The sequence below is a fragment of the Oncorhynchus nerka genome, linkage group LG8, assembly GCF_034236695.1.
Source record: "Oncorhynchus nerka isolate Pitt River linkage group LG8, Oner_Uvic_2.0, whole genome shotgun sequence".
NCBI classification, from domain to species: Eukaryota; Metazoa; Chordata; class Actinopteri; order Salmoniformes; family Salmonidae; genus Oncorhynchus; species Oncorhynchus nerka.
Genome location: NC_088403.1, coordinates 34,459,002 through 34,474,082, shown reverse-complemented (window position 1 = coordinate 34,474,082; position 15,081 = coordinate 34,459,002). Strand labels below are relative to the sequence as shown.

General features: G+C 42.0%; 1 protein-coding gene across 4 annotated transcripts; it reads right to left on the bottom strand.

Annotated features, from left to right (window-relative positions):
- Positions 1-2,014: 2,014 nt before the first annotated feature.
- Positions 2,015-10,105, bottom strand: LOC115133175 (troponin T, cardiac muscle-like). 4 transcript variants are annotated; one of them, XM_065021725.1, is made up of 13 exons: positions 10,102-10,105; positions 9,555-9,575; positions 8,570-8,587; positions 8,193-8,210; positions 7,730-7,748; positions 7,554-7,617; positions 7,300-7,416; positions 5,677-5,754; positions 5,457-5,570; positions 5,214-5,326; positions 4,825-4,915; positions 4,057-4,097; positions 2,015-2,233 (listed from the first exon to the last, which is right to left on the bottom strand). In XM_065021725.1, the coding sequence occupies exons 6-13, from the start codon at positions 7,608-7,610 to the stop codon at positions 2,194-2,196; spliced, it is 651 nt and encodes a 216-aa protein (XP_064877797.1). In that variant the 5' UTR covers positions 7,611-7,617; positions 7,730-7,748; positions 8,193-8,210; positions 8,570-8,587; positions 9,555-9,575; positions 10,102-10,105; the 3' UTR covers positions 2,015-2,193. The 4 variants fall into 4 exon arrangements, with proteins under 4 accessions (XP_064877797.1, XP_064877794.1, XP_064877796.1 ...); XM_065021722.1 differs by lacking the exon at positions 10,102-10,105 and having other exon boundaries at positions 9,555-9,572; XM_065021724.1 differs by lacking the exons at positions 4,057-4,097; positions 10,102-10,105 and adding an exon at positions 3,707-3,744 and having other exon boundaries at positions 9,555-9,572.
- Positions 10,106-15,081: the final 4,976 nt, after the last annotated feature.

Below are 15,081 nucleotides of genomic sequence, written 5' to 3'. Positions count from 1 at the left end.
AGCGAGAGGACAAGTACATCAGAGTGTCTAGTTTGAGGAACAGACGCCTCACAAGTCCTCAACTGGCAGCTTCATTAAATAGTACCCGCAAAACACCAGTCTCAAAGTCGACAGTGAAGAGGCGACTCCGAGATGCTGGCCTTCTAGGCAGGAATGTTAACACACTCTCGAAGAATAAGGGTATGGTTAGGGTACACATATGACCTCACATGGTACAGTTCGGTACCTTGTAGGTATAATGGGACATTTCTCCACCCAATATTTTGAATATAAGGTACAATTCAATGTGGTGCTCATTTGCATATTGGTCAAATATTTGTGGCAGCCATCAGTAGAAGTTTAAACGTTTGATGGTTTTGCCAATGTAAGTTGAGCACCTCCTTTGACATGGCAAACTTTGTAAGAGGATGTGTTGGTAATGAGCTGCACTGTGAAGAGGTTAGTGTGCATTTTCCAGTAACTTGATGGCAGCTTGTTGCTGTGAATTTGTCATTTCTTAACTGAAAACCATTTGTCAGTAAGTTATTGTAAGATTCACAATAACTAACTGGCAAAACATTGTCAGTAACCTACAGGCAACTTGCTGCCACTATTGTGTTTTCACTGAATATTCTGTTGACAACATCACTTGCTGATTGGCAGCATACTGTAACTGCAGCCTGTCAGAATATTGCGGGCGTGGCTTTCAACTAGCTCTTTTTGGTCTCCCATGAGAAGGAATGTCGTCCCAGTTAATGTGGTCTGTTGTGTTCTGTTCATAAACATTAAGCTTGTGCCGCTGTTGGTTATCCAGTCTTAACAAATGCTAACATAAGTGCACGTGATGGCAAAGATATTTTCCACCACCATTTGCAAATAAATTCATCAAAAATCCTACAATGTGATTTTCTGGATTTCTTTTTCTCATTTTGTCTGTCATAGTTGAAGTGTACCTATGATGAAAATCACAGGCCTCTCTCATCTTGTTAAGGGGGAGAACTTGCACAATTGGTGGCTGACTAAATACTTTTTTGCCCCACTGTATATTCATTACTTATATATTAATTTTGCACTTAGCAAAAGAGTGCCATGTGCACTGTTATTTTAGTTATCAGTTAATCAGAGTATTTTCACATCATTGATTGACGTATTTCAGACCATTTGATGGTTTTCTGTATAGATATCTAATGTTGGTGGGGTATATTCTTCTGCTTTAATATTACTCCTGAATCACTATGATAAATATAATCGTTTTTCTTGAGTGTGTTTTTGAACAAAACTGAGATTGACTTTTAAGTCCCAAAGTGTAGGAATACAGGGTGAAATCAGATATTGACACAGACATGGTGGAGTAGCAGGAAGATCGAAATGCTGTTCAAATCCCAGGTAAGGACACAATAATAATGACTGTATAAATAAACATATACAATGTAATCATGTGTGTCATATGTAAGTTGAATACACTACGTTAAAAGCGCTGTGTGTATCATAACTCATTTTTGTTTTCACGTGTGTACTGTTCCAAAAACACGATGTCAAGTGACATTTCTTATGTGACATCGTGATTTTCTACATGCGAAATCATGTGGTTTTTCTGTAAGGGATTGCACTGTGCAGGCAATATTATGTGTTATGTTGTACAGTAGTATTTACGTGTGGTTAATAAATAAATGTATTTCAATAACTTGTTGCTTTGTCTAATAATAATAATTGATTGGATTTATATAACGCTTTTTCCAGATGCTCAAAACGCTTTACGTTATGAGTTATGAGCCAGAACTGGAGGGAGAGAAGCAAGCTAGATTTGAATTCACGACCTCAGGGAAATGAGACTAAAGCTTTAGCACTACTGGAGCCACAGTATTGTACATTATGTAATAATAATATATGCCAATTGGCAGACGCTTTTATCCAAAGCGACTTACAACAGTCGTCCGTGCATTTTCAAATGGGTATGTCTTGTACATTTTTTCAGCCTCAAGACTTTTCATTAAAACTTTTCAGATTTTTCATTAAAATCAAACCAGACACGGAATCAAAAGCAAACATCTCTTTATTGTTTCTAGCTTCATGCAAACAGTGACCGTAGTGACCGTGATAACAGTACATTTCCATAGTAATTTGCATGTACACTGATAACAAGAAGAACAACAAAACAATCCTCCGTCATCGCCTGGCGTCTCAGTCCAGAAGACTTCATCCTGCCAGGTCTCATTACCTCCTGACCGCCTTGGCCTTGCCTCTGCCTTTGGCACTGTGAAACCACACAGCGTAGACAGGCCAGTCAAACACCTCTGTCACTCTTTCTATCTGACCATTAGGTGGCGCTATTATATTGGTATACTTGGGAACAATACACGTAGGTATAACTAAGAGCTGAGATAAGCTCCTCAAGCGATTATTATACTAATGTGAGTGAATACATATGACCAACAAAATATTTTAAATATCGAGTACATGTATATTCAAAGGTTCTACCAGGAACATCTTCAACAAATCTATCCGAAATATTTTCAGCACCAGAGAGGAAGAGTAGTTTTGAAAGAATGAGTTAGAGATAGTTAGACATTGATGTATGAAAGAGGGGGAGTGTGGGATGGAGGAGGGGTTGGGAATGGAAACAGACAGTTCTGTGAGAGTTGGCATGCATCACAGGATGAAAGGGAAGACAGAACTTTCACACACAGGACCGAGGGTTAGTGAAGGACGAGGATGAATGAATGACATGGCGATCGTGTCCTATCTTCAGCGGTCTTACCGTGATGTTCTCTTAGGGCCAAATCCTAACTCTCATTTTCTCTTAGTTTCCCATTGACATCAATGCATGACTAAGTGAACATTTGACTGAATTGGAAGTTAGAATATCACCTGTAATGCACCATTTAAATGTATAATTTATTATAGGCTATCAATCTATCATTCCTCAAGCCTGACAGATGAGTTATAAAGCTATAGCCAGCCAATACCTGTATGTAAAATTCAACTTACCATCAGAAAATAGTGGACAGGAGTCAACCCTTTTTTCCAGAGGTCATTTTTTGGAGGCATTACAGTATGTAATGTATGAACTGCAATACATATGACTTAACTAAGTTCCTTAGCCTACAAAGACTATAATCTACTGCCAGTTTTGATGATGACACAATGTTCTTGGGCCAATAGTAGGCTGTTGATTAGGATCACGATCTTCCCAGACTATTTGGGTCTATTCTAGATGAATGGAGAGGGATGGATGGAATGGAAGGAGCCACTCTAAAGACTGGTCAAATTAGGATGCAGCACTACGATCCTAATGTTTTCTCCCAGGTTGGATCATATGCTCCGAGCTAGTTCTCTTCAAGCAGGATCATGTGACTTTAAAAGGCCTTGGGGTTAAGACAGTGAACAGTCAATGGGTGTATCTCAATAGTCTAAATTAGCTCCTTCTCCTTGTCTCCGTTCCTTCATCTGCACTGATGAAAAAAAGCAGGAAAGGTTGCTTTCACATACCCTGTGTCTTCAGATCAATACCGATTAATGGGAGGAGACGAAGAGAGGAAGCCACTTTACACTTTTGAGACACACTCCATTGAATGTTCCCAACTGCAAATGTCTTGATAGTATTCCAAAACTTGATTTAATGTTTTCTTTTAATGAGTAGCATTAATGATCATTTGTTGGTTGGTTTAGGCCCCCCAGGCTCTTTTAAATAGAGAAGAAACTGACCAGTGTGGCTCTGGGTACTTACCTCTGGTGGTCCTGGACACGGGCCAGAAGCTGATTGATCTGTGAAGGGACACACAGTGGAGGCTGCCTAAGCACTGAGACAACACACTGACTGAAATCTGTAGGGAAACCTGGGATCCTGCAGTTTGGAGCCACGGCCTGGCTGCACCGCCACCTGTCTGAGTGTGTGGAGTGTGTGGTTCACCTTTGGTTGAAAGCATTCACCTGTGGTCCACCACCTGACCTGACCCGGTCGCCCGGTTGAGCTTCCCTGAGCCCCGAGTGTAAAATAAAAAACGCTCACTCTGACAACAACGACTGACAGCGGACTACACAACAGTGAGGTTGACGCCCCCACAGCCCATTACTCACAACTTCTGCTGCTCATTGATTCGGGTCTGGAGAACATTCATCTGGAAGCAAGTCAGAGTTTTAGACAGCTGCGCCCCTCGTAGGGTGTCCTCTTGGGCAGTAGGATTAACACCACCAGTTTCAGAATAGGGGATGTGGCATGATATGCATGTATATGTTTAAACGGCTTTGTATTTCAAGAGTGTAAGTTACTCTCTGTGAAATAGACTGCATTCTCAGCATGTAAAGGGACACATGTAATGCTTTGGTAGAGAGCGCAGGCGGCTGGTGGCCCCTTAATTGGGGAGGACGGGCACATAGGAATGGCTGGAACAGAATAAATGGAATGGTATCAAACACGTGGTTTCCATGTGTTTGATACCATTCATTTTACATGAACATTGTAGTCACTTAGCAGACCCTCTTATCCAGAGAGACGTAAAACAGTCAGTGCATTCGTTTTGAGATAGGTGAGACAACCCGATCACAGTTGAAGTAAGTACATTTTTCCTCAATTCACTCCCGTCATTTATTATGAGCCGTCCTCCCCTCACCAGCCCCTTGTGGTATGCAGTCATTGGATGACAGAGGAGATGATATGGAGGTCAGGACACATGAAAAAGACCCAGACCCATTTGAAGTAAAACATCACAGTCTTGTAGTCATCACCGTATTATACTGTCATGTCATAGGCACGACCAGTGATCTTGTTTTTACCCTGTGGATCACCATGCACAGTACAGCCACGGATTTTGTCACCGTAGCTTGGACCGGAGTGAGAACACTTACGTCGTATTTCTGCTTCTTCAGTTTCTCGCTGAGGTCGAACTTCTCCGCCTCCAGCTCCATCATCCACTGCCACAGCTCATTGGCCTTCTCCCTGCAGGACGACAACCAATGGGACGCCAGCGTTCAGTCAGCGCATGAGGTTCTACTTTTGGTCTCTCCTTCACAGCAGACTTTCTAAGCAACTATGTGTATTCATCTGCATTTCATGTTTTCTTCGGTGTATAAACCTGTACAATAGATACTTTCAACAATGAAATAGAGCTTTCAGTGTGTGTCTGAAATGATACCCTATTCCCTTAAAAGTGCATAACTTTTGACCAGAGCCCGGGTGCCATTTGGGACTCAGTCAAAGACCTGTGAGTATTTCGGGGTAATTAAATATATCATACTTGAGTTTGTCCTCGTTGAGATGGTCGATGATCAGAGCCTTCCTTCTGTCAGCCAGAATCTTCTTCTTCTTTTCTCTCTCAGTCTGCTTCTTGGCTCCCTTCTTGCCCTCTTGCTGTGGATGGACATCACCGCAGCACAGCGAGAGGGCATGCAAGTGTCAAGATAACCACGAGGGGGCAGCAACTCTGATGCAAATGTTGTAATCATGAGAGAGAGCGAGTGCGTGTGGAGCTAGCGCTAACCTTCTGTTGGATGCCACCGTACGTGTGAGTCATGGTAGTGAGGGCCTTCTTCTTCTTAGCATCATCATCGTGCTTCCTACGCTGTTCATCTTGCTCCCTCCTCTCTTTCTCTTCCTGCGTCGGGGAGTGAGCAACAGAAGGTTAAAGAAGAGGAGAAAACAACTTGGGCCGCAGTTGGCCTTGACATCACAATTGAAACATTACACAACGAGAGACTCACGGCTAGACGGGCCTGCCTCTCTTTCTCTTGCTCAGCACGAATCCTCTGCTGCTCTGCCCTCTCGGTACGACGCTTCTCCTGCACACACACACACACACACACGCACACAGTTACAGTCCGTGACAGATAAGGTATCCAACCTGATTAATCTGTGTACCTCAAGACTATGTTGGCACACTGAGCCCGGGCTTAAGCTATGGGAGCCAACCAGAATGTTCACCAACACCGACTCTCTTCTCTGTATACATCAATGATGTCGCTCTTGCTGCTGGTAATTCTCTGATCCACCTCTATGCAGATGACACCATTCTGTATCCATCTGGCCCTTCTTTGGACACCGTGTTAACAACCCTCCAGGCAAGCTTCAATGCCATACAACTCTCCTTCCGTGGCCTCCAATACAAGTAAAACTAAATGCATCAACCAATCGCTGCCTGCTTCAACCAATCGCTGCCTGCACCTGCCCGCCTGTCCAACATCACTACTCTGGACGGCTCTGACTTAGAATACGTGGACAACTATAAATACCTAGGTGCCTGGTTAGACTGTAAACTCTCCATCCAGACCCACATCAAACATCTCCAATCCAAAGTTAAATCTAGAATTGGCTTCCTATTTCGCAACAAAGCATCCTTCACTCATGCTGCCAAACATACCCTTGTAAAACTGACCATCCTACCAATCCTTGACTTCGGCGATGTCATTTACAAAATAGCCTCCAATACCCTACTCAACAAATTGGATGCAGTCTATCACAGTGCCATCCGTTTTGTCACCAAAGCCCCATATACTACCCACCATTGTGACCTGTACGCTCTCGTTGGCTGGCCCTCGCTTCATACTCGTCGCCAAACCCACTGGCTCCATGTCATCTACAAGACCCTGCTAGGTAAAGTCAGTCCCCCCTTATCTAAGCTTGCTGGTCACCATAGCATCACCCACCTGTAGCACGCGCTCCAGCAGGTATATCTCTCTGGTCACCCCCAAAACCAATTATTTATTTGGCCGCCTCTCCTTCCAGTACTCTACTGCCAATGACTGGAACGAACTACAAAAATCTCTGAAACTGGAGACACTTATCTCCCTCACTAGCTTTAAGCACCAGCTGTCAGAGCAGCTCACATATTACTGCACCTGTACATAGCCCACCTATAATTTAGCCCAAACAACTACCTCTTTCTCTACTGTATTTATTTTATTTATTTATTTTGCTCCTTTGCACCCGATTATTTTTATTTCTACTTTGCACATTCTTCCACTGCAAATCTACCATTCCAGTGTTTTACTTGCTATATTGTATTTACTTTGCCACCATGGCCTTTTTTTGCCTTTACCTCCCTTATCTCACCTCATTTGCTCACATCGTATATAGACTTGTTTCTACTGTATTATTGACTGTATGTTTGTTTTACTCCATGTGTAACTCTGTGTCGTTGTATGTGTCGAACTGCTTTGCTTTATCTTGGCCAGGTCGCAATTGTAAATGAGAACTTGTTCTCAACTTGCCTACCTGGTTAAATAAAGGTGAAATAAAAAATAATATATATATATTTTTAAACATGCCCATGTAATGTTCCAGCAGTGTGTGTTTGAGCTCCAGCAGTGCTACAGTAGAGGACTTACGATCCTGTTGACGAGACTGATGAGCTCATCTTCATCTTTCTTCCTCTGGACAAAGTGAGACTCAATCAGAGAGGTCAGCTCAGCCATGTCCTTCTCTTGACGCTTCCTATGCAGGTCCTGTAAAACAAACACACACACACGCACACACACACACACACACACAAACACACACACACACACACAGAGTGAATAGTGTGTTGGGCACTCTTATTGCTATATTCAGGTAATCTAGCTGGTAGGATTGCATCACTCACGTCAAAATCGACTTTACCATCCCCCTCTGGTAGCTTTGGAGGGGCAACATTTGGCATAAAACTTCTGAAAAAAATCAGAGATGATTCCATCAAATACTCCACGTTTAAATTACTTTGATTCAGTGACACGGCAAACCACAAGAAAGTTGTTGGCCGAAGTAGAATCAAACACTTACTTTGGTTTGGCTTTGGAATCTGTAAGTCACAACAGAAAAGGCTGTTATATTTATTTCAAAGTAGAAATAAGAAGTGATCAAATTCAATATATATATTTTCTAAATCTGATTAGTAAAAATCTAAATGTTTTTAAAAATCTCTTAACCAAATTGAGAAAAATCCAAAGGTTTTAAGTGTTTTTTAAAACATAAATGGCTTTGGAAATGTTTCAACAGTTGTGAATTGTGCCTTCAGTATGGTCTGTTGTTTATAGCAAAAATAATAAAATAATACATAACTTATTTTAGACTGAGACACATGACTCTAAGAGTGATTTTCTGAAATTCTATACAAAATACACACAGAGAACTTGACAACTACACCTTAAACTGGCTACAGAGAACAAGAATAGACCTAGAACTAGTTACAGAGAACAAGAATGGATCTAGAACTATAAGTTACAAAGAACTAGAAAACACTCACCTTGAGTCTCTCCACTGGCTGTTGGTGAAACACATACAGAAAAAGAAGGGATGATTACACACAGAGCTTTCAACACAAGACTCATCCATGTACAGTACACTATGGTAACACATTGGATTATTACTGCAGGATATTTCAGTGATAGGCCTTATCTAATGAAACCTACTGTATGAAAGTGTGTATTACGCAACCAAAACCAATGCATTATCACATGGTGATGGCTCAATGTTCTGACAGGCAGCGTCAATGGTATGAAACACAACGTATTAGATACTAAGGAATACAAATGAACATTCACAGCAGACGGTCGCAGTCTATAGTTATGGGAGTACACTTCATGCATTCTGTACAAGACAAAAACAACGTATAACAGGTACCTTCTTCTGCAGGCGTTTCTATGTGAGGGACATGAGAACGATTTGTTTAGTAGTCGATAAGACTGAAATGTGGATCAGTGAAGTGTGAGAATATGACGTTGTAAAGCGCATGCTGTTAAAGGTCTATTGATATTGAATCAGTACACATTAGTCAGTAATGGGGGTTAATCAGTATGATACGTTTGTTAGCTGGGTATGCTAAAGTGGCACAAATGGTACCAGTGAAAGGTGTGCTATATAAGCAATAAGGCCCAAGGGGGTGTGGTATATGGCCAATATACCACGGCTAAGGACTGTTCTTATGCACAACGCAGCGCGGAGTGCCTGGACACAGGCCTTAGCCGTGGTATATTGGCAATATACCACAAACACCCGAGGTGATTTATTGCTGTTATAAACTGGTTCCCAACTTAATTAGAGCAGTAATTTAAAAAAACATGTTTTGTCATACACATGGTATACATCTGATATACCATGGCTGTCAGCCAATCAGCATTCAGGGCTCGAACCACCCAGTTTATAATAAAGCTTATAACATACATGCATCTGGGATATCAAATGCAGCTCAAACTAAGTGAATTCGAAGCCAAGAAAAGCGTTACTTTCTACTACTGCGGGGGGCGGCTCTGTTATAAAAGCATCATCGGACTGATTAGCAAAGATGGGAAAGCATGAAGCGAATAATAGAATATGAGATGATGCACTGTACGTATTTGTAAGATGAAGCCCAAAAAAAGCTTTACCTTCTACAACAGGTGGGGGCTCTGTTGCAAGGACACATGAATGAATCAATAAAGCAGGAAGCATATAATTATGAAAATGAATGTGCAAAAATATTTAGTTGCGACTTTGACAGCACCTGTGGGCCAGATTAGCTGCAAGCTGTTGTCGTGCCTAGTTAAAACATTAAGTTACTACTGCAGATAGAAGGTATAAACCATGCAGGGGAAAACGTTGTAATGTCGAGGTAAAAGATCAAAATTACCTTCTACTGCAGTGGGCTCTTTTGTAAGGATAAGAGAATGAGGAGTGGATCAGTTGAGTGTAAAAAATATGAGGTAAAGAAAAATAATACATTTTATAATTGATATAATAATACAAATAACTCAGCCAGTGTTGTGAAAATAAGTATGTACTGTATGTTGCATTAATACAATGCCGATTGCTCATGTGTCTTCGATTACTTCACTGGCATTAAGGAATGCGTACTATTAGCACAAATGCACATCTATACTAGAAACTAAAGACCATGGTAAAGCAAAAACAGGTCTTTACCTTCTACGTCGTCTGGCTCTGGTTCTGGCTCTATGGTGAAGATACAATGTTAGTATGCGAGGAAAGCTTGAAGCAAAGAAGACAGAACCAAAACAAACATGTTCCACGACATAACGCCAAACTACTGTTGGTAAAATAATAACACCGGTATACTTTTACTCTGAACATTTAAGTCTAATATTGATACTGTAGCTAGGGTACATCTTAATATGCAGCAATGACATTTCATGTTAAAAGCAAGAAAGCATTACCTGGTTCTACGTCTGGTGTGGGCTCTACGGTAACGGTAGCGAAGGATTAGTAAGTGGATCAATTGTTATTATTCGCTAATAATAATAATGTGCAAAAACAAGAAGCATATCAAGCCATGACACGGTTTACCTACAACTGCAGGGACAGGTTCTGTGGTAAAGTCATATCGTTGATTAGTGAATTTGCAACGAGTGAAGCAAATCACTGAAAAAGGGATAGTTCAGCTATTTGGCACATTTAGACCTACAGTAGATACATCGCTTAACTATCACTTTGATAAGGATGATTACTTTTTTTTGGTACTAAGCCAATAATAATAATAATAATAATAGCCAAGATAAAAATGTACCTTCTGCAGGTTCTGGGGCAGGTTCTGTTATAGCTAAAAGCATAGGATTGTTTAGTGTCAGCCACTGTTATACTAAGGCAGAGACAATAAGGCAGAGAGAAATACAACCTTTGATCTGATTATGAAGCAAATATTATTTTACAGCTCCGCGAGGAGAGATATTATGTACGTTATAAATTACAGAATATCTGCGGGACAATTGCTTTCAACTTCATTGACTACAAAAACACTGTGCTCATACCACATCTTTTATTTGTTGTACAGTATATAACTTGTATGTGGGGTACATTACATGTATATTAGCATGCAGAATCTGTACATATGAAAAGCATTTACCTTCCTCTGCAGGAGCAGCATCTATTGTAAGGACATCAGACATATGAATAAGGCTTAAAGCGCATTGTTTTGTTCATCATTAATACAGCCAAAATCATTAATGCAGCATTAACTATAGGAATACTGTATGCCATCTGAAATTAAGGTACCAGTGACTAGAGGCAAAATGTTACAGTGCATTCTGTGAAACTAGTATGTATGACATAGGAATATAGAGTATTTCAACACTGAAGAAAACTGAATCTCTAGCTGTACAATATGCATATATTGATACTACTATTATATTTATGGATCTGTATACATGCAGTTCACAGCACATGGGACGCTTTACCTTCCTCTGCCGGGACTTCAACCTCGACTGATGAGTGAACAGAAGATGCATTAGTGGTTCCATACAAGGCAATGAGTTGGTAGAAGCCCTAACCACTGACCTAGGGTCAGATATTGTTTAAGGATAATAATGATTATGGTTCAGAATTGGTGTATGGTGATCTGATCCTAGACCTGTAGTCAGGGCCACTTCTACGATAAGATCAAGGCAAACTGTTTATTACACCATCAAACTGGTATGAAACAAATGTTCATACATAATGATCAGATTGGATCAAATTGTTTGAATCTGATTCAGTATCAGTATCATTTCCGTACAGTACATACAAACATTTCATGCAACCATTGTCAGAACATTGAAAACCATTCTAGAGTGAACAACACATTCTGTTTATGGAATGGAGAGTGCATGGTGTAACATGTGTTTAGCTATTGGATGGAATATGGAGTAGGACACATGAAAAGGGTATAAGTCTCATACACATTGGATATCCATGTAAGCATATACCACAAAGACAGAAGGGTAGGAAACCAGTATACAAATGATATGCACGTTCCAAAATGTTTATCTTGAGAGACAAATGTAGACATAGCATTTGAAATTTCACGTTAAAAATATCTAGTTTAACGTATATTTTGATCAGGTACACGAAGCATGCTTTAAAAAAAATGAATGAATCATTTTTGTTAGTTATTTTTGCTACAGTATATCTATCATGCACTCAATCCAACAACATCTAAGTAACGTACGAAGCCATACAAAGCTTTTACCTTCCTCTGTGGGGGTTTCTGCGACTGCGCAGACACAGGTTAAGTCAGCTCAGCAATATATTTGCAATATGGCTAATATAGTCAATCTTAGCAATATATGTGCAATTGAGTGTACAAAACATTAGGAACACCATCCTAATATTGAGTTGCACCACTTTTGCTCTCAGAACAACCTCAATTCGTTAGGGAATGGACTCTACAAGGTTCCACAGGGATGCTGGCCCATGTCAACTCCAATGCTTCCCACAGTTGTGTTAAGTTGGCTGGATGTCATTTGGGTGGTGGATCATTTTTGATACACAATGGGACATTGTTGAGCGTGAAAAACCCAGCAGCATTGCATTTCTTGACACACACAAATAGATGCGCCTGGCACTTAAATCTTTTGTCTTGCTCATTCACCCTCTGAATGGCACACACACAATATATGTCTCAATTGTCCCAAGGCTTAAAAATCCTTCTTTAACCTGTCTCCTCCCCTTCATCTTCACTGATTGAAGAGGATTTAACAGGTGACATCACCTAGATTCACCTGGTCAGCCTATGACATGGAAAGAGCAGGTGTTCCTAATGTTTTGTACACTCAGTTTAAAGTGGGCTTGAAGCATATTTCGTTTAGCCAAAAAGTAATAATCAATTCTCAAAGTCTTACTGTACCTTCCTCCCTGAAAAGAAAACAAACAAAAAAACATGAGACATTTTGTTGGAAGACATTGTTTTGAAAAAAAATGTCATAACTAAAATACTCTAGTGTAGGCTATAGTTTCTGAGACGACAAAGATAAATATGCCATACTTACTCATTTTCTTCATCTGCCATGTTTAGATTGGATTACCTGGACATGAGAGACAAGAGTACTGATGTTTTCTGTTTCACACAAATAAGCACGAGGAGAAGGAATATAGTGGTGAAATGACTGGGGCATGGATGGATGGCAAAAATACTAGATAAAGATTGAAACCTTGGAATCTTTCCTACCCACACAAAACTGTGTCTAAAATGGCACCCTTCTCCTGATATAGTGCACTACTTTTAACCAGGGCTCTAGTGCACTAGATAAGGAATAGGGACCATTCTAAATGCACTCAGGCCTAGTGACGTTTTCATCTGCGGCACATAGAGATACACAGCACAGTAATATCTGATGTGTTTGAGTTGAGTGTCTGTATGTGGTGTTCTTTCACCACTGGGACTGGCTGCCCTGAGGCCCTCAGCTCTAAACAGCTCCAAGACTAATCCTCAGCCATTTCCTCTTGGCATGGAGGGCTTCTCCTCTCTTCTCTATGGGCAGGATAACCTGATGTCTGGATAACACACTAACCATTACACTGGGACTGGGACAGCAACGGACACTTTGAGGGCCACATTTAAGCATTCTTTGCACCAGGCACTGTTACTTTCCAATACTTTATTTATAGATTTCCAGTTTAAGACAAACAGATAACAGTAAATTAAACTTTATTTTATTTTTTACAACCACTGCCCTGCCATCCCAATCGTAAATTCTCCAGACCATTTCCGGAGACCTTCTCCCTTACCTCACCTCGCTCATCAACTCATCCCTGACCGCTGGCTACGTCCCTTCTGTCTTCAAGAGAGCGAGAGTTGCACCCCTTCTGAAAAAACCTACACTCGATCCCTCCGATGTCAACAACTACAGACCAGTATCCCTTCTTTCTTTTCTCTCCAAAACTCTTGAACGTGCCGTCCTTGGCCAGCTCTCCCGCTATCTCTCTCAGAATGACCTTCTTGATCCAAATCAGTCAGGTTTCAAGACTAGTCATTCAACTGAGACTGCTCTTCTCTGTATCACGGAGGCCCTCCGCACTGCTAAAGCTAACTCTCTCTCCTCTGCTCTCATCCTTCTAGACCTATCGGCTGCCTTCGATACTGTGAACCATCAGATCCTCCTCTCCACCCTCTCCGAGTTGGGCATCTCTCGGCGCGGCCCACGCTTGGATTGCGTCCTACCTGACAGGTCGCTCCTACCAGGTGGCGTGGCGAGAATCTGTCTCCTCACCACGCGCTCTCACCACTGGCGTCCCCCAGGGCTCTGTTCTAGGCCCTCTCCTATTCTCGCTATACACCAAGTCACTTGGCTCTGTCATAACCTCACATGGTCTCTCCTATCATTGCTATGCAGACGACACACAATTAATCTTCTCCTTTCCCCCTTCTGATGACCAGGTGGCGAATCGCATCTCTGCATGTCTGGCAGACATATCAGTGTGGATGACGGATCACCACCTCAAGCTGAACCTCGGCAAGACGGAGCTGCTCTTCCTCCCGGGAAGGACTGCCCGTTCCATGATCTCGCCATCACGGTTGACAACTCCATTGTGTCCTCCTCCCAGAGCGCTAAGAACCTTGGCGTGATCCTGGACAACACCCTGTCGTTCTCAACTAACATCAAGGCGGTGGCCCGTTCTTGTAGGTTCATGCTCTACAACATCCGCAGAGTACGACCCTGCCTCACACAGGAAGCAGCGCAGGTCCTAATCCAGGCACTTGTCATCTCCCGTCTGGATTACTGCAACTCGCTGTTGGCTGGGCTCCCTGCCTGTGCCATTAAACCCCTACAACTCATCCAGAACGCCGCAGCCCGTCTGGTGTTCAACCTTCCCAAGTTCTCTCACGTCACCCCGCTCCTCCGCTCTCTCCACTGGCTTCCAGTTGAAGCTCGCATCCGCTACAAGACCATGGTGCTTGCCTACGGAGCTGTGAGGGGAACGGCACCTCAGTACCTCCAGGCTCTGATCAGGCCCTACACCCAAACAAGGGCACTGCGTTCATCCACCTCTGGCCTGCTCGCCTCCCTACCACTGAGGAAGTACAGTTTCCGCGCAGCCCAGTCAAAACTGTTCGCTGCTCTGGCCCCCCAATGGTGGAACAAACTCCCTCACGACGCCAGGACAGCGGAGTCAATCACCACCTTCCGGAGACACCTGAAACCCCACCTCTTTCAGGAATACCTAGGATAGGATAAAGTAATCCTTCTCACCCCCTCCCCCCTTAAAAGATTTAGATGCACTATTGTAAAGTGGCTGTTCCACTGGATGTCTTAAGGTGAACGCACCAATTTGTAAGTCGCTCTGGATAAGAGCGTCTGCTAAATGACTTAAATGTAAATGTAAAATGTAAATCAGTGTATTATAAATGTGTTTACACTCTTCTAGAAATAGCAGGTGAACACTTTGCA